The sequence below is a fragment of the Grampus griseus genome, assembly GCF_964374135.1.
Source record: "Grampus griseus genome assembly, chromosome: 7".
Taxonomy (NCBI): Eukaryota; Metazoa; Chordata; class Mammalia; order Artiodactyla; family Delphinidae; genus Grampus; species Grampus griseus.
The window spans coordinates 61,169,573-61,192,460 of NC_139001.1; the positions used below are offsets into that span (position 1 = coordinate 61,169,573).

The 22,888-nt window shown below is 40.1% G+C and overlaps 1 protein-coding gene across 2 annotated transcripts in view; it reads right to left on the minus strand.

The window, feature by feature from the left end:
- Positions 1-1,836: 1,836 nt before the first annotated feature.
- Positions 1,837-22,888, minus strand: part of GORASP2 (golgi reassembly stacking protein 2) — a 29,734-nt gene continuing 8,682 nt past the window's right edge. The window contains exons 2-10 of one of the 2 annotated variants that reach the window (XM_082658696.1): positions 18,826-18,906; positions 16,842-17,045; positions 15,842-15,928; positions 14,930-15,060; positions 11,835-11,967; positions 10,023-10,146; positions 5,863-5,949; positions 4,742-4,852; positions 1,837-3,048 (exon numbers count right to left, since the gene is read on the minus strand). In XM_082658696.1, the coding sequence (XP_082514822.1) occupies positions 2,807-3,048; positions 4,742-4,852; positions 5,863-5,949; positions 10,023-10,146; positions 11,835-11,967; positions 14,930-15,060; positions 15,842-15,928; positions 16,842-17,045; positions 18,826-18,906 (1,200 nt within the window). In that variant the 3' untranslated portion in view covers positions 1,837-2,806. Of the gene's footprint in view, positions 3,148-4,741; positions 4,853-5,862; positions 5,950-10,022; positions 10,147-11,834; positions 11,968-14,929; positions 15,061-15,841; positions 15,929-16,841; positions 17,046-18,825; positions 18,907-22,888 lie in introns of both variants that reach the window. The other variant, XM_082658695.1, reaches the window with a different exon arrangement.

Below are 22,888 nucleotides of genomic sequence, written 5' to 3' on the forward strand. Positions count from 1 at the left end.
CTCCTCCGTCTGCTCTGAAACTCCTCCCTCCTTTCCGCTCTTTTCAGGGCTGACTGCCCCTCCAGCTTCCACTGCTAGACAGACTTCCTCAAATGCAGATGAGCTTGTCCGCACGGAAATCCTCCAGTGACTCCAGTTTTTAAGACAAAGTCCCAACTCCCCAGCCCGGCACTCAAGATCTGGCCCTGTGCGCTCTACTCCTCACCATTCCTCTGCCCTCAAATGGTCTCTGCCCCTCCTTTGCCTAAATAATTCTTCATGTCAAATGTCATCTCTCAGAAATCTCCCTGCTCCCACCCCAGCACCCTGGCCAAGCTGCCTCCTCTGGCTCCACCGAATCTTGGGCAAACGGAGGTGCTGTGCGGGGGCCACGTGAGGGCTCGGCGGGGGCTGCTCACGGTGCCTCACTAGTCACTCTTCTTCCTCCTCAGTACATGACAGCGTAGGCTTCATTCCTCAGCCTCCCGTTCAGCTAGAAGTGGCCATATAACTTCACACTGGCCAGAAGAATGTAAGCCAAGGTGCTGCGTGAAACTTCTCTGAAATGTCCCCCAAAGAGGGGGGCTGGCCCTTCTCTTCTGGCTGGAACGAGGAGGGGATGGCGGGGCCTCTGGCTGCCATCTGGGCCCATGTGACGACTTTGGCAATGGAAACCACACCAGGCAGAACTACAAGGCAGGAGCTGTGGTCTCTGACATTGCCAAGGGCTGGTCCTGCCTCAGCCAGACCACCTCCAACTCTGAACACGGGAGACAAAATAAACTTGCTTGTTTAAACCACTGTTATTTTGAGAATTGTTCTGATAACTGGGCCTATTCAGACCAGCGCCCTCCCTGTCACTGCCTTGTGCCTCTCACGTGAACGTAGGCACACTGAGTGACCCAGGAGTTCGAAGCTAATTCTGACTGCCATCCTCACTGCGGGGCACATCTCCATGGTTAGAGCGCTATCCTCGAGTGCCCTGAGCACTGACCACCCGAGCTGTCCCCTCTACAAGGCCACAGTGAGTGGTCCACTGGTAGGGACACTATCTTTTACATCCGTGTTTCTGGCCACTGGTAAAGGATATGCTACTGTCTATAAACACCGAAACTGGTTTTTCTGAAGGAAGCAGAGAATATCTAAAGTGTTTTCCACCTCAGCAAGATCCAATGAGCCAATCTAGGCCAAGTGTGTGCCCATCTTCCAAGTGAGTACTAAGAATCCCTCTCTCTCCCCAGAGCTTAGTATTTTTTATATGCTTATAGACATTTTACTGGGAAGATATCAGGGCTGCTGTCATCCTCAGATGCGAACTGTGACCTCACAAGAGTTAAGAATCACTGCACTGGAAAAACTACTGTTAAAGAAACTGTCTTTAAAGCTTAAAAATTACTTACTTGCTTTCCATGAAGTATCTCCTTAACATTTTAAAAAAATATGAACATCTTTTAGAAAGTAATAACAACTTGCTCAACTTTTCCTATCCTGGAAAGTAAAAAGTTGTAACATTTAAGTATGCTTGTGAATATTTTCCTTACCTGTTATAAGCTCCATTTCAAAAAACAGGATTGTTAACTGCGAGAAATATTCTAGAAATATTTATAATGCAAACAGAAGGAGCTATGATTAGAGGTGGAGCCTTCTTTTATCATTTAGCTTTAAGTATGAACCTGGCTCCAGAAATGGACCTATCCTAAAAACTGGCTGGCACTGGGTGGGCGCTGATAACTGTAGTTCCCAGCTAGTGATCACAGACCAGTTCCACGCGCTGCTCCCCTGGCAACGTTCATGCTAGTGCCAAGTCAATAACCGATCAATCTTTCATCTTATTTAAAAAAGAGATATAATATGCATTTAATTTCATTCAATAAATCAATTCCACATAACTTACCATCTCTTAGAAAATTCAGGAGACAGCAAACATCAGACATGAAAAATTACATGAACGCAGTGTGATGCACTGGAGAGGAACGAATGCACCATGGCAATCAGGAGTTGTAATTTAAATGTACCACAAGAAGAAAAGCAAAACTACTGTAATTTATTGCTGTATCTATGCTTCCCAGTATAGCTATAATATTATAAGTAGCTACAAAGTGCCACCTTCTGGTTTAAAACTGTGGAACATCATCTTTATTTCTTTTTAAATGCCATTTTTTGGTGGACGTATAACAACGGCAGCAGTTACAAAATGTTGTCTGAGTACTTTTGAGAGCTCAAAACAAAGACCTGTGTATAGGCTGAATAAAAAGATGTTCAATTAATAGTGCACATAGTGTAACTTTAACAACATCTTTCATTGGAATTTTCGTGTAAACCTTAATAGAGATGTGACTCACAGAGACCAAAAAGTAAAGTATCTTTTCCTTTCACGGTTTACTGAGGTGGTCTGCATTCTCGCAAATGATTTACAAAATACAAGAAATGCCGCATGTGGGTATTAGGCGTGAAGTATTTCATTTTCTTACAGAAGGGGCAGCAGGAGGACAGGGAGCCTAGTGGACACCCTGTTGCCACCTTTCCCAAGGACGCACGCCCTCAAGAATGGCAGTGGAAACCTGGCAGCAAGCCACCCTTACAATTCTTTTTGGTTGTTTTAAAATACAAGCACTTCCTGACATTTCCCTCCCCGGCCCATGAGCCCCACCCCCACTTGGCAGGATACAAACCCATGTCCTCTTGCTTAGTTTTCCCCTCAGAATTATTTACAAGATGCTTACAGATACGGTACAAACTAGTATGAAATTAACGGTAGTTTGCGTTTCCAGACACACTCCTGTGGTGAAATAAGCGCACCACGCCAATTCCGAAGGCCGGTCCAAAGCTAAGGTGACTCAGAGGCATCTGCATCCGTAACCGCAGAGACAGGCTTCTTGCTGGCTGGGATGGATTCGCCGACTCTGTCCTCAACAGCGGCCGGGGCCTTGGGAGTGGGGGGCGTCACACCCACGGTGAGCGTGGACGCAGCATCTGCCCTTGCAGTGGTCGGGACAGGGTCGGAGGGTGGGCTGCTGGTGGGTGGGAGAGAGGACAGCAGCTCTGTGGAGGCTGCCGTGGAAGAGACCTCTGGAACCAAAGGAAATGACGGGAGGAACTCGGATGGCATGGGGAGAGGTGCAATGCCAGGTAAGTTTTGGGGAGGCAGGGAAGGAAGAGGTGGCAAACCTAGGACAAAAACGGCATAGATCACACATCCTCCCAGCACTAGAAGAGCAGCAGTCAGCATCACACGACTATTAATTTGCATTTCGTTAAGGAAACAGAAGCTGAGGAGAGACAATACAAATCACAACTTCTGATTATCCTCAGTTGGAGGCCAGGACAGAGTTAAATATTCACTGCAGGACCAGCTGGCCAGGAGGAAAGGTTCCCTCATGTGACTCAGCCCAGAGCTCAGGGAGGAAATGATTCTCCCAGCCAGGATGGACAGGAGCCCACCCAGCCTGCGATGCAGCTACACCGAGTGCCCAGCAGGAGGACTCCACTCTCGGGGGCAAGCTGCAGGTGGATTTAAGCTGCCCTCTGGACAGACAAGAGGAAGAGGAGACACAGGGGCCAAACCTCCTGTGAAGGTTTCGCAAGGGAAGGGCCTGCTGTGTAGCCCCTGGCATTAGCCTCACCAGAAGTACTCAGCCTTTATAACTATATTTATAGTATAACTATTTATAGTACACTTGGCGGGTTTACTGTAATGATTTTAAAATGTAGATGAAGGGAAAGAGTATTACTTCTTTAAGAAACAAAGGAAAAGCAGGCTGTAAAACAGGTTTGGGGCAACCTGGGGACTGGTGAAACCCTTAATACTCTTAGAGTCTGTCAATCTGGGGAAAGGGCAGAGCCAGAAGCCAAGAATACAGGGCACAAAAGAAAAGACAAAGGGAGGACTGAGACAGTAAACATTAGTTTGAACTTATTGACTTCATTTGTTTTTTAACCCATTGCACTGAAAAGCAAATGGGTTAATGAGGATGGGTAACGAATACATGTAGATGATGAGTGTTACAACAGGGGCCGTTAGAAATGTGACAATGCCACTGTATAATAAGATCACTCGTTGACATCACTGATGGGCCAAATTCCTGAGATTAGCAATTAAAAGTCAGACCTGACTTGTGGCCATCTCAAAGCTAAAGATAATCTGGGCAATCATTAACCAGAAGAGCAGACTTGTGGGGACATTCTGCTGCTTCACTTTCATCAGTGCACAGAATACGAGTGTAAACACTCTGAATATCTGTGAACTTAACTATTTGTAGCTAAAATCTCTCACAGTTTTTGTTATAAAAAATTTGTTAATAACGAAGAATATTTATCAAGTAGCAAGCCCAGCTAGCCTCAGCCACACAAAACAGGTGTCACTACTCCGCGGGTGGCAGCTGCCCAAAACATGAGGAGAATCACAGGGAGTTCATCTGCCCCCACTGAGTGAACTGCGCACACCTCCCATCCAACTCAGCCCAGCAAGGCCACGCCACTGCTCTTTATTTCTACAGCTGGCCTTTGTGGTGCTTGAGCTGTCAGGTGCAGGAGAGGAGAAAGGGGGAGGAGAGGCAGCCAGGCAGGGGAGCAGCACAAAGACATTCCTCCTCCTCTTCTTTTTCAAGCTTTTTAAATAAAAAAGATTGATTTTTATTTGAAGCAGCTGAAATTTGTTAAACTGATCTGCCCTTGCCAGGAAAAGACTGAAATAGAGGACTGCCTTTCCTGGATAAAGCTTTTTATTAGACAGAGTCCTAGGAAGGCAAGATGGGCAACATACCCGGGTTCATGAGTTCCGGTAAGCTGACACCTGGCACGACGTGCGGGGCAGGGAGGTTGAGATTGGGGAGGGCAGGGAGGTTTGGTAGTCCTGCTGGTAAAGGCATCAGACCTGAAAAGAAGGCAGAGAACAAAAGATAAACCATCCAATCCTTGCATATTGAAAAAAATACTACCCACTTCAAAGTGAGAATACCAGAAGTCCACTTACCGTGTGGCAGTTTTATATCATAACAACAGTAACAATAACAAAATCTCTCCCAAGTGAAGCATCCTTCTATACCTAAGTGATTAGAAGGCTAAGTGGGTAAGGGTTAAAACAAACACACACTTCTGAACCCAAAAGCAAGAATGATGCTGGCCTATGTCTTGGAGAAGGGGCTGATTTATCTCAGCAAACACGGAACTGATTTTCTTTGATGGTTGAGGTTTACAGTCTCTCAGGCTTTTTTTTTTCTTTTTCCTTTTTAATTTCAGACTTACAGTTGCTAATTTATATGAAGAATCTCCATGTATATCTTTCACTCTAACTTCTCAAATGTTAACATTTTACCACACTTGCTGTGTGTACACATTTGGTTAATGGCTTAATATGTCTGTGTAATGACATCTTTAGCCATACAATTAAAGGCTCTCACAATGCAAGTATATATTTGATCACTGAAATAATATCTGATCGTTATCTGCTGGATAAAGGGACTTGGTCTTCACTGGGAACAGTAAGTGAAATAAACAAAAATCTAACCTAACATTAGAGCTACTGAAGACTCAAGTAAGGAGTGCTCTCCTCCAGGACACAATGTCTTATTCACTAAACAACAACCAGAAAGCCCTGTGCTGAAGGACGGACAGTCTATATACTCCTTATTCCTGCCTCAGGCTGCACTGGGGGCAGGGAGGATGGTTGGTTGGGGTTAAGGAGCCCAAGGCTCAGCAGCTGACTAGCTGGTGACAGCAGTTCATTGCCACTTGGTCTCACTTAACACAAAGTTACAGCAGAGACAGAATGAGAGTAAAAGACATAAATAGTCACCGCATAGGTAGAAATTTTTTTCATTGTTTTCTAAGATGCAAAATATCAGTAAAGCTATTGTTATTACATATATGTCTCCTGCTACTTACCTGGTAATGTAGTAGCTGGGTTCATTGGCGGCACAGAAGTGAGGGACTGGTTTACTTGTGGTGGCAATAATGGTACTGTTGGTACACCTAAAATAAATGCACAACCTTTTAAAAATTTCATTTGATAAGGAGTGAGCAGACTATCTCGGACAGTCTTCCGTCCCTTCCCTCCTGCCATGGTCAGGTCTTCACTCAGTGTGACTTTAGTCAGTTGGTCTCTAGCTGCATCACTGCCACAGCTCATCCACCTGCTCTGCCCTTGGCCCTTCGCAATGGCTGTTAGCAGACCGTGAGCCAAGACGGCGGGGGGCTCTGCAAGCCCTCCGCAGCTAAGTAAAACCGGGTAAGAGTTTTACTCCTGACCTAAGCGGGGCTGGATTAGAAAACTGTTTTGGAAATTTGGAAATGGGATACAAGGATCCTAATCAGTCTCTATTGGGCTCCTGACCTCAAAGGCCACGTACACCTGGGGCTGCTGGGGGGCTATATGCCCCATGAAACAGTGAATTCTGGTCTGTGAAAGAGAATGATGTAGATGGCCTGAAAGAGACAGAAGAGCATGTGGACCTCCAGAGATGGGGAGAATGACCTGGTTTCCTGAATCTTCATTTCCTTTTGACCTTAGGTTCTGTGACACTCCTCTGAAGTCTAGTACATTCCCACTTTTACTGCTGTTAGCTTGAAGTGGTCATGTTCTTTACATTCAAGTAACTCTTACGATACCACCTAATGAAGATTACCTATTAATGTTTACCACCTACTCATGTGGGAGGTTTCGCTGATGTCCAAACAATAGTAATACTGCACATGGATTCTAGATTTTGTCTTACAGAGATCTGCTTAAATACGGTAGCAAGAATGAATTGTGCCTGAAAGTATGAAGCAACCATTTTCAGATAGCTTTTAAAATTTAGTTAGTCATGTGTTTACTTTTTTGCAGAAATTGGAGCCATGAAAAAATAGGAGAGGGTTCTTTGTTTTATCAGATTCTCAAAAGGGCTGGACGGTTGGTTGGTGTGTTCAGTCTTTAAAGTTTGGGTGGGGGGGCACCTACTATATGTCAGACATTGTTCTAGGCACTGAGGAACTTTACAGCATAAAGAAAATAGAAATCACTACCTTCTGGAAATTTACATTCTGATAAGGGGCAGAAAAAGAAAGAGAGACAGGAAGTGTGAGAGGATCACATCAATTAATGTCATTTCAAAATGATATATTCATTTTCTGAAAATTTCTTAATCCAAAATTTTCAAATCCACAGAGGTGTTTTTTTAAAGCACATACTTTAATGTTTCTACAGTTACTGTTTGGGCTACTTTGCAGCAATATAATTAAAGCAAAGACAGAAAAATAAATGCCTAACAAAAAGTGGGTTCTCACATGTTATAATGCTAGAACATCTGAGTGTTTTTAAATTTATTTACTCAAAGTGAAAATGCTGATTTCTTTCAGTCTCCTTTGAGCAATTTCTGCTTTATTTATGTCTCTGTCTTTTAATACTCAAGAAACCATTTCTCTACAGTGTAGTAAGACCAGGGATCTCAGTGCATGTGCATATATGACAATATAAGTATAACTGTAATGTAATTAGGGAAGATTTAAAATGCCTCTCAAAAGAAACTGGAACTTGAAGAGAGATGTCAGCTATCTCCTAAAGCCAGAACACTTTGCACTGGAACACTCACTGTAAAGCCAGGTGAGAGTTATCAGACACAGATTGGATTGCTGTCTTGGGAAGTCTATCCAGGAATAAACTAAAAAACCATTTCTTACATCTGATGGGATATAAGAAAAAAATCTTAATATCATAAAAAGAACTCAAACACTGCTTGAATGAAATAAACTTTAGAATCTCTTCCAAATGTATCCATGACTTGATACTGATGACATTAATATTTAATGTCATCCAAGAAATACTCTAAAACTGGACTGTGGTGATGATTGCACAACTCCATAAATTTACTAAAAATCATGAATTCTATACTTGCAGTGAGTTAATTTTATGGTATGCAAATTATACCTCAATAAAGCTGGGAAAAAAACCCAGCAAAGAGCAGGGGGTAGGGAGGTACGTTATCATACCGATAACTGGCGACGCTGGGCGGTGGGGGCTGGTTGTTCTACTTGTTACGCAAATGAATCTTTATTAATAGTCATCTAATTTTGAATATGTTTCAAGTTTTTAATTGTAAAAAATAAAAAATTTAAATTTCATACGTATCTTTGGGAAATAAAACAAAGACTCTGAAAAGATCTGAGATTTGAACCTAGGGGACAAGCTCCAGGGATCATACCGTTGACTGCATCTTGATGGGCTGTTTTAAATCCATTCGAGAACAAAGTAGAATATGATCAAATTTGGGATATAAATATTAAAAAAAGAGCTCAAGAATAAAAGGCTATTAATGAAATAAAACTAAACCATGTCACAGTATTTCATCCACTTACTCAATATTAGTTGAGTATATAATATACTCTTGGTATAAAGAAAGAAAACCAGGAAACAGGAGATTTAAAAAAAGGAAAGGATAATTCAGAAAGAGTCATGTACCACAATGTGCATTGCAGCACTATTTACAATAGCCAGGACATGGAAGCAACCTAAGTGTCCACTGACAGATGAATGGATAAAGAAGATGTGGCACATATATACAATGGAATATTACTCAGCCATAAAAAGAAATGAAATTGAGTTATTTGTAGTGAGGTGGATGGACTTAGAATCTGTCATACAGAGTGAAATAAGTCAGAAAGAGAAAAACAAATACTGTATGCTAACACATATAGATGGAATAAAAAAAATGGTTCTGAAGAATCTGGGGGCAGGACAGGAATAAAGATGCAGATGTAGAGAATGGACTTGAGGACACGGGGCAAAGTGAGAGAGTGGCATGGACATATATACACTACCAAATGTAAAACAGACAGCTAGTGGGAAGCAGCCGCATAGCACAGGGAGATCAGCTCGGTGCTTTGTGACCACCTAGAGGAGTGGGATAGGAAGGGTGGGAGGGAGACGCAAGACGGGGGAGATACGGGGATGTATGTATATGTATAGCTGATTCACTTTGTTATAAAACAGAAACTAACACACCACTTGTAAAGCAATTATACTCCAATAAAGATGTTAAAAATAAATAAATAAATAAATAAAGGAAAGGGAAAAATAAACTCTATCAACATACCAAGTTAAGAACTGTATCATGTGACCAAGCAATTCTAATTTCTGGGTATATAACCAAGAAAAATGAAAACATATGTCCATGCAAAAACTTGTACACAAATGTTCATAGCAGCATTATTCATAATAGCCAAAAAGTAGAAACAATCCAAATGTCCCTCAACCGATGAATGGATAAACAAAATGTGGCATATCCATGCAATGGAACATTATTTAGCCATAAAAAAGATGAAATATTAATATATGCTATGACATGAATGAACCTGGATAACACTATTCTAAGGGAAAGAAGCCAGAGAGGAAGGTCACAGAAGACCACACATATTATATGAAATGTCTAGATTAGAAAGAGAAAGTAGATTAGTAATTGCCTAGGCCTGTGGGATTGGGGGAAAACAGGGAGTGACGGGGTAAAGGGTGTTTTTGGCGGGTAATGAAATGTTCTAAACTGATTGAGGTGATGGTTGCAAAACCCACTAAATTGTATATTTCAAATGGGTAAATTCAATGCTATGTGAATCACATCTCCAGAAAGCTGTTGAAAAAAACCAAAACAAACAAAAAAGGAGTATATTAGGTAGAACAAGGAGTACAGAAAAAGAGGAGATAGGCGTATGTCCCCTGAGCAAGACTGAGTCCCTAGGAAAGGAATGGTAAACTGCTCACTTTTGTATCCCCAGTGTCTACTACTTAGGGGATATGCAAACATTTGTTGAGTAAATAGGGCTATTAAATAGAAATTAAAGGTAGAATCCTGACTCTACAACAAGATAAGCCCAAGATCTAAAATTGTCTGAAAAGAGGTTCAAATGCCTGTGATGATTCAGTACCAGCTTTCAGACAGGGCCTGTCAATGCAGAGCACGTTTACGGTTTTCAAAGTACACTGGCATCAACTTTTAAAATTCTACAGCTTGGGACAGAAAACAGTATCGTGTGAAACAAAGTAGACTGCAAACAGAATCTATTTTTCTGCACACCTGTACTGAGAACATTACTGACAGCTGGTGGAGTTGAGCTAATAGAAAGTCCAGACAGACTCTGTTCAATTTCTGTAGTTCCTGGTGATGACAAAGATGGGGGATTAACTGAGGACAGCTGGACCTTCCAAAAAAAAGAAAGAAAAAAGGAAAATTACTCAGATTTACTTAAAAGAAAATATAAATATTGGCTCTCACCGGTCCTACAGATACCTTTTTCGATCATGTATTAACTGTCAAAAGTTTTCACCTGGCACTTTGGCTTTCAGACACTCCTTCCTAATTTTCATACGTGCCAAGGACCAGGCACTGTAAACATCTCCCCCTCCTGTCACTTCCAGTCTTTTAACACATGGCATCTAGCCCATCATACACACTGTTATAGCCACTTCGACACCAGGAGGAGATTCTCTCTCCTCCTTCCTAGCCAGCCAAAAAAGATTATACTCAACCCTTAAAGCACCACTGCTTTCTTCTTCTTTGAATTCTCAGCCAGTTTTGTGTTTTTAATTTTCACTGCTCATGGAAGAAGTCAGCTGAAGTCTTAATACCATGATAGATTCCTTAAAAATTTCTTAAGATGTCTAACCTCATGAGTCCTCATCAATGAATGAATGTGGCAGCCAGATCTCTACCTTCTGGGAGCATGGGGTGGGGGTGGGAATGAATCTATATGGACTTTACAGATGGGTGGATGGGTGATTTCACCTCTGAATCCTCCAACTTATGCCAGCTCCAGTGCCCTCTGGCACATTCCAACATAACTTGTATTCTGGCCCTTCTCCCTAGCTGCCATTTCACCCTCTGGTCTTCTCAGACTGCCCATAGCGCCTCATCTGGGGCAGAGAGCACTGATTGGGGCAGCAGATATGATAGCAGGAGTCTGAACATACAACAACACTGGTTCTGGTTATGAGCCAATGGTGGATGGGGGTGAGGAGAGGTTACACTTCCCCATAGCTCCCCTTCACTTCCTCTAGAATTGGGGATGGCCCAACCATGCACCATAAAATGACAGTGGCAGCAGCCCTTTCTTTACAACTGTAGCATTTTCTTTTTGAATGTTTGGTTTTTATTTAGTCATGCATAAGAGTTAACTGTCCTGTAAGGCCTGCACAGGAAACATTTTAAAAGCCTATAAGCCTGCAGAAATACCTCTTATTCCTTAAAAAGCCTCACTTTGATCCTGTAATACTTCCCACACCCCTAGTTCTCTTTGCTTTCCCAGTCAAGTTTCTTGAAATAGGAAGCAGCAGTTATCATCACCTTATCACTCACCACTCACCCTCTATCTCCTGTAAGTTGGTATCTGCATCCCATCAAGCCTTAAGTTGCTCTAGCCCAGGACATGTTTTTTCACTCCTTCTCTCACCTGACTTCTCTGCAGTACCTCACATAGTTGCCTATGCCCCCTTTCCTGAAGCTCTGTTCTCTCCCTTTGGCCTTCTCCTGAGCTTCCTTTGCTGAATGCCCTTTCTCTGCCCATCCATTTAAACACTAGGGATGTTCAAGATTCTGGCCTCGGTCCTCTGACCCACCCAGGCCCAGTCCCTTGATGATTTTTACTCATTTTGATCACTGGATTAAATTACCCTCTCTCTGCTGATTCCCAAATCTGTATCTCTAGCCTCGCCCTCTTTCCTGAAATCTAGAACCAGAAAATATTCATTTGGATATCCTACAGGAACTTCAAATCCAACATGTCAATATTTAACTCATCATCTGCCCAGTCTCAAATAAGTGCTACCACCCCACACATCTATTCATCTGGGTGGAAAGTTATGGTATAATCAGGCAGTAAAGTTATCTTACCTCCATAAATCCATCTTTAAGAGGAGTAATAGGTGTACCAGTCATCTGTCCTGGAAGAGAAATTTTCTTTCCTTCTTCAAATGGGCGTGTAGGTATTCGATGCAAATAACCATATCCAATGCCACATCCTAGGCTATGAAGATATTTTTTTCTTAAAGTTATTGTTATCAATCACAGCTTGCATTTTTGAGGTTTTGAAACAGAAAAACAAATCTCCATTCTTTTAAATACTGTCATCTTATCAGAAGTCTCTTCTGACAACCCTTTATTAAATAGCACCCTTCTTTCCACCACAGACACTATCCGTACTCTCCTTTATTTTTCTTCAAGTATTTATCACCATCCAACACATTGCCTATTTATTTGTTTATTCTGTCTCCCCCAATAAAATGGTAAGGTCCTTTAAGGCAGAGACCTTGTTATGTTTACTGCCTTAACAGTTCCTGGCACATGGCAGACACTAAATAATTATTTGCTCAATGAATGACATATAGCCTTTCCACTGAAGAGCTCCAAGCACTTTTGCATGTTGATGTCATTTACACAACCTATAGGTCTATTTCAGAACCTGACACATATCAATCCAAATTGATCCAGATTCCTTCTAATTCATCCTCCCAATGACACCAGAGGTATTTTTTTAATAAGATACAATCACTTTCCAGAGTGATCTTCCCGTAGTCTGTTGTCTTCTTTCCAGAGTCTGTTGTCTTCCCAACATTCCCTTTTCCTCCTTCCCTTTGGAGAACTACTCCTCTGCCGTTCAGTGCAGCACGGGTGGGACTGTCAATCAGGGGGCCTGTCCTGCCCAAAACAAGGAGTGGCTCATGACCAGAGCCAGGCCAATTTACCTCTCTTGCCCAGGGCTGCAAATCTTGGAAGCGACAGAAAAAACCAAAATGGCTTTATCCCTTCAGTAGAAAGTGATGAAATTGCCAATTAGTTCTTCCTTTCTAAATCCCTAAGGGTGTCTGAGTCCTGTCCTTTCCCATTCTGAGTCTTTGATTATATGAGTGACTCCGTAGCTATAAATTCATGTCTGCTGCAGCTGGTTTCTACTATTTGGAACCAAAGAACCCTCACCGTTACAATATTATAGAACTAACACTGCCCGAAGTATATCCAAATTCCTGACCACGGTATTTAAGGCTTTTCACAATCAGGTTCCAACTTATGTTTCCGTCACAATTGCCTTTATTTTCCAAACTACTTGCACTTTCTGAGTAGGACGTGCACAGGTATCACTGTGCCTCTCTCCTGCCAGGGCATCTGTTATTTCCATGGGTACTACTACCACCAAAAGCGGGGAGAGCAGGCAGTGGCCAACTTCGGCTCTTCCTCATCCAAATGTGATTTCATAACAATGCTTCATATTAAAAAATTACTTGTTCCCTCTTCTCTCACTTTTCCTCCCTATACCATCAAGCTGCAAATTTTACTGAACTGGATCTCAGATAGATTTAGAGGAAGAAAGAAAGATTAAATAATTTATACTGATCAAATACAAGCCTTTCAGAGGTAGCTACATTTAAAAAAAAGGTGCTTATTAATCAAAAGAACTAAGTGGTGGTAGAGGAGGCACTTGAGGCAAGAGGGAGACCTCCATAAATTTAAAGACAGCCCAAGAATGAAGCTAAGAAAAATGTGCTGTAATGAAAGTAATGTGGTCAGCCTCTGAGGAAGGAATGAAAACCAGAGGCACACATATGCCAAATGGGGGCGGACTCAGGAAAGTGGTCTGTATGGGCCTGTCTAAAGCAACGGCTGATCAGTGGTACTAAACCACGTCAATAGGAAAAATGTCTTCCATAGAAAAGGAATAACTGCTAAAGTCTAGAAAAGAAGGGCTCCAAGAACAAGAATGTAGCAGTATTTAGTCAGCGTAATTAAAAATTAATGAACTAGTAATGTTCTTTGCTGCTGAACTTCACCATCTAGAATCTCTTCCTTAAGACTTTGATTTCATGCTCACCAAGCAATCTTGTGGTAGTAATAGGATCTAAGTATTATTCTAACTGGAGAAGGGGTATTTTTCTATTGTAAACTGAAAATTTGCCTCTCTAATGATGACAGAAGCTTCTTTGCAAATTTAGTTTATATGAGGCAGTCCCTCTGAAATGAAATCAACTTTGAATACCTTAAGAAGATCATCTTTCTGTGTGTTTACAAACCTGGACAAAGGACAACGATAACTTGGTCAAGTATGGCCCCCAGACAGGCCACATTTTCTATTTCATTTTCTCAAATTGCAACAAGTTAGCATTCTCGTGGCAATATACATTTAGCTGTAGAACCTCAGGTAGTGTGGGTAAAGGTACTGTGAGCAAACAGGCTTTCTCCGTCTGCATCAGCTAAGTCATCCTTTTCCCAGCAAGTGCTGGAACTTTTATAAAACACTGGTAGAAGTTTCCAAACTCTAGGCTTTCCTATAATTCTGGTTTACACTCAACAATTCCTTAAATTAAAAAAGGTTCTTAGAACTTTCAAAACAATGAAAAATTTCAATTTAAACAGTAGACAGAAGACCTAAAGATACCATGTTAAGTCAGCATGCTTTGCTTTGGTCTGGCCTTTTGAAATTAGGGAACTGACTTGATGAACAGTCCCAGAAAACTGATTTTATAAAGTTTGCTTTTCTGCTTGGCTTGATCCTCTTTCTAAATTGCTTTTTATTGTTGTTGCAATTTTGTCTAACTTTTGGTTAAAATCAGCCTGTCCATTTCTAAAAGGTAACAGTTTCCACAAAGTGCTAAGAAATTTCCCCAGCAGCTAGAGAAAGTTATACTGTATTGTCCCACTGCTGAGGAGGGAATTTTGGGAAAATAAAATAAAACTGAAAACTATTTTAATAAAATAACAAAACAAAAAAGTTTGTTAGATCAGAAAGAAAAGGACTGGGTATGTGTACCATGCTCAATAAATATGTGCTTTAAAAATATGAATTATTGGATTCAATATTCTAGGTCAGCTCTTTCCTTTTCTCAAGAGAAGTCTTACAATAAACCAATAACTTGTTTCAAAATAAAAACAATGTTTACAACACATCTGACTGGTAAATTTAAGTAGTCATAACTTAGTCTAAAAAATGACCTTACCTGCCTTCTCCACCCCATGCAGAATTTGGTGTAATAATCACTTCTCGACAGTTATCAGTGTCTGTATTATACACATAAAGTTTCAATGGTTTTGCTTCATGTGTTTCAATAAGGCTGAACAGATCTTCAGACTGCAAAAGCATTACAGGAGAAAAATGTTTTTGTTACTGAACTTTAGAATAGTAGGTCTCGAACCTGACTAATATCTAAAACAACAAAAACCTAAAACAAACAAACAAAAAACACACCTAAAACAACAAGAATGAAAAAAACGACATACACAAAAACCAGATTCTGGGCCCTGCTGCTGGACATAAAAATCATTTCTTAAAACCAATACTCCAAACGAGGTTTAATTCAATATATTACCTATCTACACAATGCAAGGCCTCATGTCCAGTTCTGTAAGACCTAGTCAGCAATTTTAGTAAAAGTCTTCTATACCCAAATTCTACATATTCTGCTTACTATCCATTATTAAGACCTGGTTCTCTGGGCAGCTTATTTTTTCTCTCATTTGTGATTTAGCAATATATACTTCCACTAGCTAACAGACAAGGAAAAGGATCCAACTAATACAGCTAAGCCAATTTTGTTACCTTAGAAAGGAGAAGAGAAAAGGAAATCAATAATCAAGACGAGGATTCGATTTAATCTTGAGGTACAAGAGATTTCTAATATATACCATACACAAAATCTGTGCAATTGCCACAGAGTGTATGTTTTTCCTCACAGCTGTACCTAGTAAGACACCTCCCAGATTTCTGTTTAACACCCTGGAGCGTAAGCTATCTTGATCAGCAAAGACCTAAATTTCAACTTTAAATGTGAAGTGGGCAAATATACTTCTGAATTTAACCATTAATGAGAAAATGTTAAATAATTGTTAGTATTAATAAACAAACGAATTACCTCATTCATGACCATATCTGCTCCAATGATATAATCACTATGAGGTCTAAGACCTGCCAGTGCTGCAGGAGAATTTGATTCCACTTCCTAGGATGACACAAAAACAACCCCCCCATCAAATTATTGCATATAAAATAATCTTCCAAATTGTATAGTTCAGTCCTTAATTATAGTAATTTAACCCCCCCTATATTTTTCTTGTTAGAGATGTCAGATCAGAAACTATAGGATATATATATATTTAATCTCCCAAGCATTAAACAACCCACAATATTTAACAAATATTTAAAACATTTCTGTAGCTATTTGCTTTATTTTATTTTTTAATATTTATTTATTTATTTGGCTGTGCCAGGTCTTAGTTGCAGCACTTGGGATTTTTGTTGCGGCATGCGGGATCTTTAGTTGCGGCATGTGGGATCTAGCTCCCTGACCAGGGATCGAACCCGGGCCCCCTGCATTGGGAATGCGGAGTCTTAACCACTGGACCACCAGGGAAGTTCCCATAGCTACTTGCTTTAAAATACCTTCTTCTAATGGATAAATCATTAAAAAATAGTTCTTGGGCTTCCCTGGTGGCGCAGTGGTTGAGAGTCTGCCTGCCGATTCAGGGGACACGGGTTCATGCCCTGGTCTGGGAAGATCCCACATGCCGCGGAGCGGCTGGGCCCATGAGCCATGGCCGCTGAGCCTGCGCATCTGGAGCCTCTGTTCCACAACGAGAGAGGCTACAACAGTGAGAGGCCCGCGTACCGCAAAAAAAAAAAAAAGAAAAGAAAAAAAGAAAAATAGTTCTTAGGCATCATATTTGCTTCTCTTCCTCAAGTTGTTTTTCTTTTTCACTAATCCATATTTTAAAAGCAATCAATTCTGATTTTCAGGAACTAAATATAGCCTAATAATACCCCTACAATCTCACAAAATTGGAGAAAACCACTATTAAAACACCTTTCTATACTGTTTCTTAAACTGCAAGTAACAATTCACAGTTGATACCTACCAACACATGCCAAACGTTTTCATTTGCCCCATCAAAGCTGCAGAAACGAATGCTCACTCCCAACAAGCCCTGGCCACCCCACATGTTACTTGGTGTGACTGAGGTCTCTCGCAGCTCCAGTGTTTTACTACTGTAGATAAGCATTTTTACAGGCTTTTCAACATTTGCTTTCAGTAGATCCTTAAGAGTATCATTGTCTTTATTCTGTAAACACATAGAAATTTTTCTTAATAAAAAACATTTACTTAACAGTAAAAATCTAATGTTAATTATCTTACCTTAAGCATCCCATGGCCCTATTGGAATAATATTATTAACATAAATAAAACATTCAATAGGTGGAGGTTTCATTAACATTCAAATATTCCTCAAAGTAAAAGAATGTCAAGAAATTAAGAACTTTTGTTAGTGTAACAGAGCAGGACCCTATGGGGCCTTCCTGGGACAGGCCTTTCCCCCTATCCTCTGCTGTAGTACCTCTCTGAAGTACCCACATAATAGTAACTCATGCATATTTCCTGAGTTTTTCAAATACTAAAAACCACCACCAAAAGGAAGAAATTAACTACCTGAAGATCATAACAGGTAGCCTCCAGACCTACTGGTGGCTAAGGATTGATCACCATTAACCAGAGAATTGTGCATGAGCTGATCACATACCGTGGGACACCCCTCCCCTCCCCTTGCCTTTAAAAATGCTCTGTTGAAACCCTTCGGGGAGTTCAGGTTTTTCTGAACATGAGCCACCCATTCTCCTTGCTTGGCCCTGCAATAAACCTTTCTCTGCTCCAGACTCTGACATTTCGGTACTGTCTGGCCCCACTGTGCGTCAGGCACATGAACTTGTGTTCAAATAACATTAGGAACAACTCCATAGCTGACTATGGAATTACAGAATTTGCAAGCCAACATTATTTGAAATGATCCAGGGCTTCAATGATAAAAAACCAAAATACTCCACAAGAAGACATATTACTAACAGAGTTGGTATGACTTTGATTTTAAAAATCTAAAACATCTGCTAGAGTTGAAGTTTAACTTTAGACGCTACTCCTACATATACACTTTATTTACTACAAACTGTCAGGAAAAGAAAACAGAAACAGTATGTTAAATATTTCATTACATAAATGAATAAAGGCCATTACGTAGGTGATATTGGTAGTAATGAACAAAAACTTAAGACTGTTGTGAAAAAATAAACCAACGAAGCAGCCATTGTCATAAGCATTTCCTTTACTGAAATTATAGTTTCCTTCCTATTGGACTTTACTACATGTAAACTGAAAGTAACTTATAAAAAGTGGGTTTTTGTTGTTGTTGTTTTTGCGGTACACGGGCCTCTCACTGTTGTGGCCTCTCCCGCCGTGGAGCACAGGCTCCAGACGCGCAGGCTCAGCGGCCATGGCTCACGGGCCTAGCCGCTCCGCGGCATGTGGGATCTTCCCGGACCAGGGCACGAACCCATGTCCCCTGCATCGGCAGGCGGACTCTCAACCACTGCGCCACCAGGGAAGCCCATAGAAAGTGGTTTTAATTGTGCACTTCTGGAACACATCTCTGTATAGTTTTGTAACATTATTTCTATTGATATATCAGGGAATTGAGCAACAAGAAAACTGACAAGTTACTTGAGAATGAGTCTTTACTAATCCATTTGCCAACAGCCTACAAAAGTCTGACATCTTTGAAAAAGCAAAAGAGCAACAAAACCACATCTTTCTGCTTAGAAAAATTAAATACTTAACATACAAAGTAAAAGTCTCCAGTGATTTTCTTCTCCTAAGATTATCACTGGAGTGTGAGGTATAGTATTCTATATTTGACATTCTCATGTTTACTAACACAGGGTTATTTTATTGGTATCATACTCTAAATAATGTTTGTAACCAATGAATAAATATCCATCCCAGATAATCTGAAAAATTCCATTTTCAAAAGATTACAAAATACCATAGGCGTAACTATAAAAAGCTGAACTTACTAATCTTGAACCATTAATAGAAACAATAAAGTCAAAGAAGGGCTCCAGTCCAGCTCTATGTCCTGGGGAATTTTCTTGTACCTGTAAAAACAAAAATGCCAAAAATGAAAAATGCAAAGCTTAATTATGAATCAAAAGCTAACTTTTAATACCCATCACTTTTCAGTAAAAATAGATTAATTTCATTGATACAGGTACCCACTAGTTCTCTTATTTCTCTTTATCTCCCAGATAATGTCCCTGCAGCTCCCTAAATTCTACTCATTCTTTAAATTCATCTCGTACATGAGGTTTTTCCTCTATGGTTCTATTTCACACCACTTTCTGCTTTTTGGGGGGTGGGGGACAATCCTCCCAGCATTTAGCGCATTGTATAGCAGACAGTTAATCATTACAACTGAGTGGCAAATTCAAATTAATTTATTCTACTTATTACATGACTACTACTAGCAAGGCACTATTCAATTACAAAACTAATGTAGGAACATAGCCACTGTTATCAAGACATTTATAATCTGTTGAGGAACAGGCAAGAAGGAGAGATGGAGGACACAGACCTCTAATAGCTGTAATACAAGCCCAAAGATGTTAATGGTTATAATGGAGGTACAAAGTTCTAAGAAGAAGATTAAATCTGACTGAAGAAGTCTCACAGAAAAAAAAATGACATTTGAATTGTGCTTTAAAAGGGGGTAGAGGGCTTCCCTGGTGGCGCAGTGGTTGAGAGTCCGCCTGCCGATGCAGGGGACACGGGTTCGTGCCCCGGTCCGGGAAGATCCCACATGCCGCGGAGTGGCTGGGCCCATGAGCCATGGCCACTGAGCCTGCATGTCCGGAGCCTGTGCTCCGCAATGGGAGAGGCCACAGCAGTGAGAGGCCCGCGTACCGCAAAAAAACAAACAAACAAAAAAAAACAAAAAAAAAGGGGGTAGAACTTTCAAAGGTGCAGATGGATAAGGGGATGAGAAAAAACATTTGAAAGTTAAAGACATAATATGAGTAAAAACCCAGGGGGAGCCTGAAAAATGAGGATCATAATATAGTATACCTAGAGCCAACAGGGTGGTATGGGATAGAAATAAATTATATGCAACATTTTGTATGAATCAGCAGTTTTCAGGGTGTAAAGATCCATGGCTTTCCTCAGATTCTCAAAGGGTTTCTCCTCAACCCAAATAAAGTGTTAAAACCATGGATTTTGTGCAATTCTTTTATTTTACAGGTGAAGAAACCATCTTATGACTTGCCTATGGTCTTACAGCTGGGTAGTGGTAGAGGTGAAACTCAAAAGTATATAACTATTAGTCCAGTAAGAAGGCTGGAAGGAAAGAACGGAGCTAGACTTACAGAGGATTTTACATGGAAGATTAAGATTACCTAGTTTCTCAACAACTCAAATGTTTAGCATCCCCAATTTGAAATGGATTAAAATAAACTATTAAATTTCCTAAATTTGCAGTAATATAAATATTGGTAGTTATGGTAGTAATATGACAAAAGAGCAAAAAGTTAATACAGAACATTTTGCATTTCCTCTAAAATATTTTCATAACGTTTTAAGGAATTTTTATTCTGCTTGATGTTACTAAATACTGTCAAAACTATCCCATGAAAAGAGTTTGCATTGATATTTGTAGGCTGAACTTATATAATAGTCTAAACAGTTCTAATAGTCAATTCTGAGGCTAATGCAAGTAACAGATCCACATCCATCCACACATCAATCTCTAGTTATTCACACAGTAACAAATCATTTTAATGCTTTCAAAATGGAACCCAAATTGTTCCCAGAATATGTCCCTCTTATACCGGACTTCTTGGATTAATGAGACTTGATCTTGGATTAATGATACATTCATTACTATTTGGATTAATGTTACCTTTTATTCATTTAAAGCCAAATTATACTATCATTGCCTCTGAAGAAGTAAAACTAGATTTTCTTCATTTGTCACAGTAAGGAATAGTTAGTTGTCCATTATAAAGATGGCTCAATGTTTAACTTGCTAAAACTGTTTGACCTTGTTTTATGTAAAATTTCCTGCAAATGTGGGATTAAATCATTTTTGTAAATTAAACGAGTTAAATATCAAAGGGACTTATTATTTAAAGGTGTTGGCTCTCTAATAAAAATAATCAGTATATACTGTTTATTTTCTTTGTACTCAGTTTTCTTAAATGGGGGCTATTTTATATTCCAAAATGGCAGATAGATTTCTCCTCAAATGGCAACTCTGAAAGGAAAATGGTGGCTGCCTGGAGCTATTATGAGAAGAAAAGAGACATCAAGTCACAGCTAGCTGGCAAAAAAAGTCGTAATACTCTAGGTGTAAGATGCCTGCCGATTAGGTTCCTATCAATTAGGTTCGAAATGCCTGAGGTGTGAAAAGAGAATAATTAGCACAGACCCTAGGAGCCCCCTCAGAAGGGAACTTCTCATTTAATGGGGTCCACATCTAATCATCTAATTCTCTGACTGGAAATGTTTCCAAATGACCATTTTATCTAGAAACCAACTAGTCCATTGATCAATTTCAGACTTCTCCACTGAGGCTGTCAACACTTTACCTTTTAGTTAAAAAGGGCTAAAGGCAATACTTTTGTAATATCACCACCAACCAAGAAAGGTGATCCCACACACTGATTCTTATCATGCCACCCTCCAAGTATCAAGTTTTACCACTATTTGTTTGAAATGGAAAGTTTCCAATACCATTAGAATTGTTCTTCCCCATAACTCTAAAAAGATTTAATAGCTAAATTTGGATTCTAAAATAAATAAATAAATGTAAATAATCCTTTCTCTATTTTCATTTGCTAGAAACATCGATATCTCTGTTTCTAATGGACCCTGAAATTAATTTCTTTCCTAAATTTATTTACATCATTAGTACCAGCACAATTCTGGCATCTAGGTATCTTAATTACTACTAGGAAGCCAGCAGAGGGAGCCCTAGAAAATGCTCTCTTTGACCCTAATTCATTTACAGAAAATTTCCTATATTTCATAGCATGGAAAATAAATTCTACTACACCACAAATTAAACATCCACAAAGGTAAGTTCCTCTGGCAGTACTACCCACTGACAAGAATCTCTTAGGCACCTAATCTCTCAAGCATCAGATTACCACTTCAATACTTTGTCCCCTGTGAGGTCTCATGATTGTTGATTCGTGTTTCCTTCAAACCGTCTTAATTTAAAAAAAGAAAAAAAGAAAAGAAAAAACATATATACCCGGCTCCATGGGCTATTTATTATTGGGCCAAATATCACAGCAATTTAAGATGAATAGATTAACTTTGAAAGTTTAATAATTAAGATTTTACATGGGGCTTCCCTGGTGGCGCAGTGGTTGAGAGTCTGCCTGCCGATGCAGGGGACACGGGTTCGTGCCCCGGTCTGGGAAGATCCCACATGCCGCGGAGCGGCTAGGCCCGTGAGCCATGGCCGTTGAGCCTGCGCGTCCAGAGCCTGTTCTCCGCAACGGGAGAGGCCACAACAGTGAGAGGCCCGTGTACCGCAAAAAAAAAAAAATGTACAGTGAAAAGATAATAGAATTTTAGAGCCAAACTGACTTGATTTTGAGTCATGGTTTGCCTACTTATTAGTTTTTTGAGCTTGGGAAAGTTTATCTTCCTGGGCCTCAATCTTCTCATCTGCAAGGAAGAGAAAATGCCAGCTACTTTACGAGAATATTGTATAGATTGAATGAATTTAAGTTCACAAAATGCCTAGTGAAGTCTCTGACATATGATAGGAGTCCTACAAATCTTAAACTCCTCTTCCTAACTCCACAATCACCACCTGAGGGCAAATCTTTATAACCAATTAATTCCTGGACACTACATTATTTTTCTAACCATGTATTAATTATCTCTCACCTCTTAAACAAAAAAAGAGAAAAAGACATAGAACGTCAGTCAGCTAGGAAGAGGAGATAAATCATTTTAAAAAATGTTGTCTCTCAAAAATCAATTCTATATGGACATCAGATCTAAAGGTCAAATGTAAAACAATAAAGCTTTTAGAGAAAAACATAGAATATCTTTGAGATCATCAAG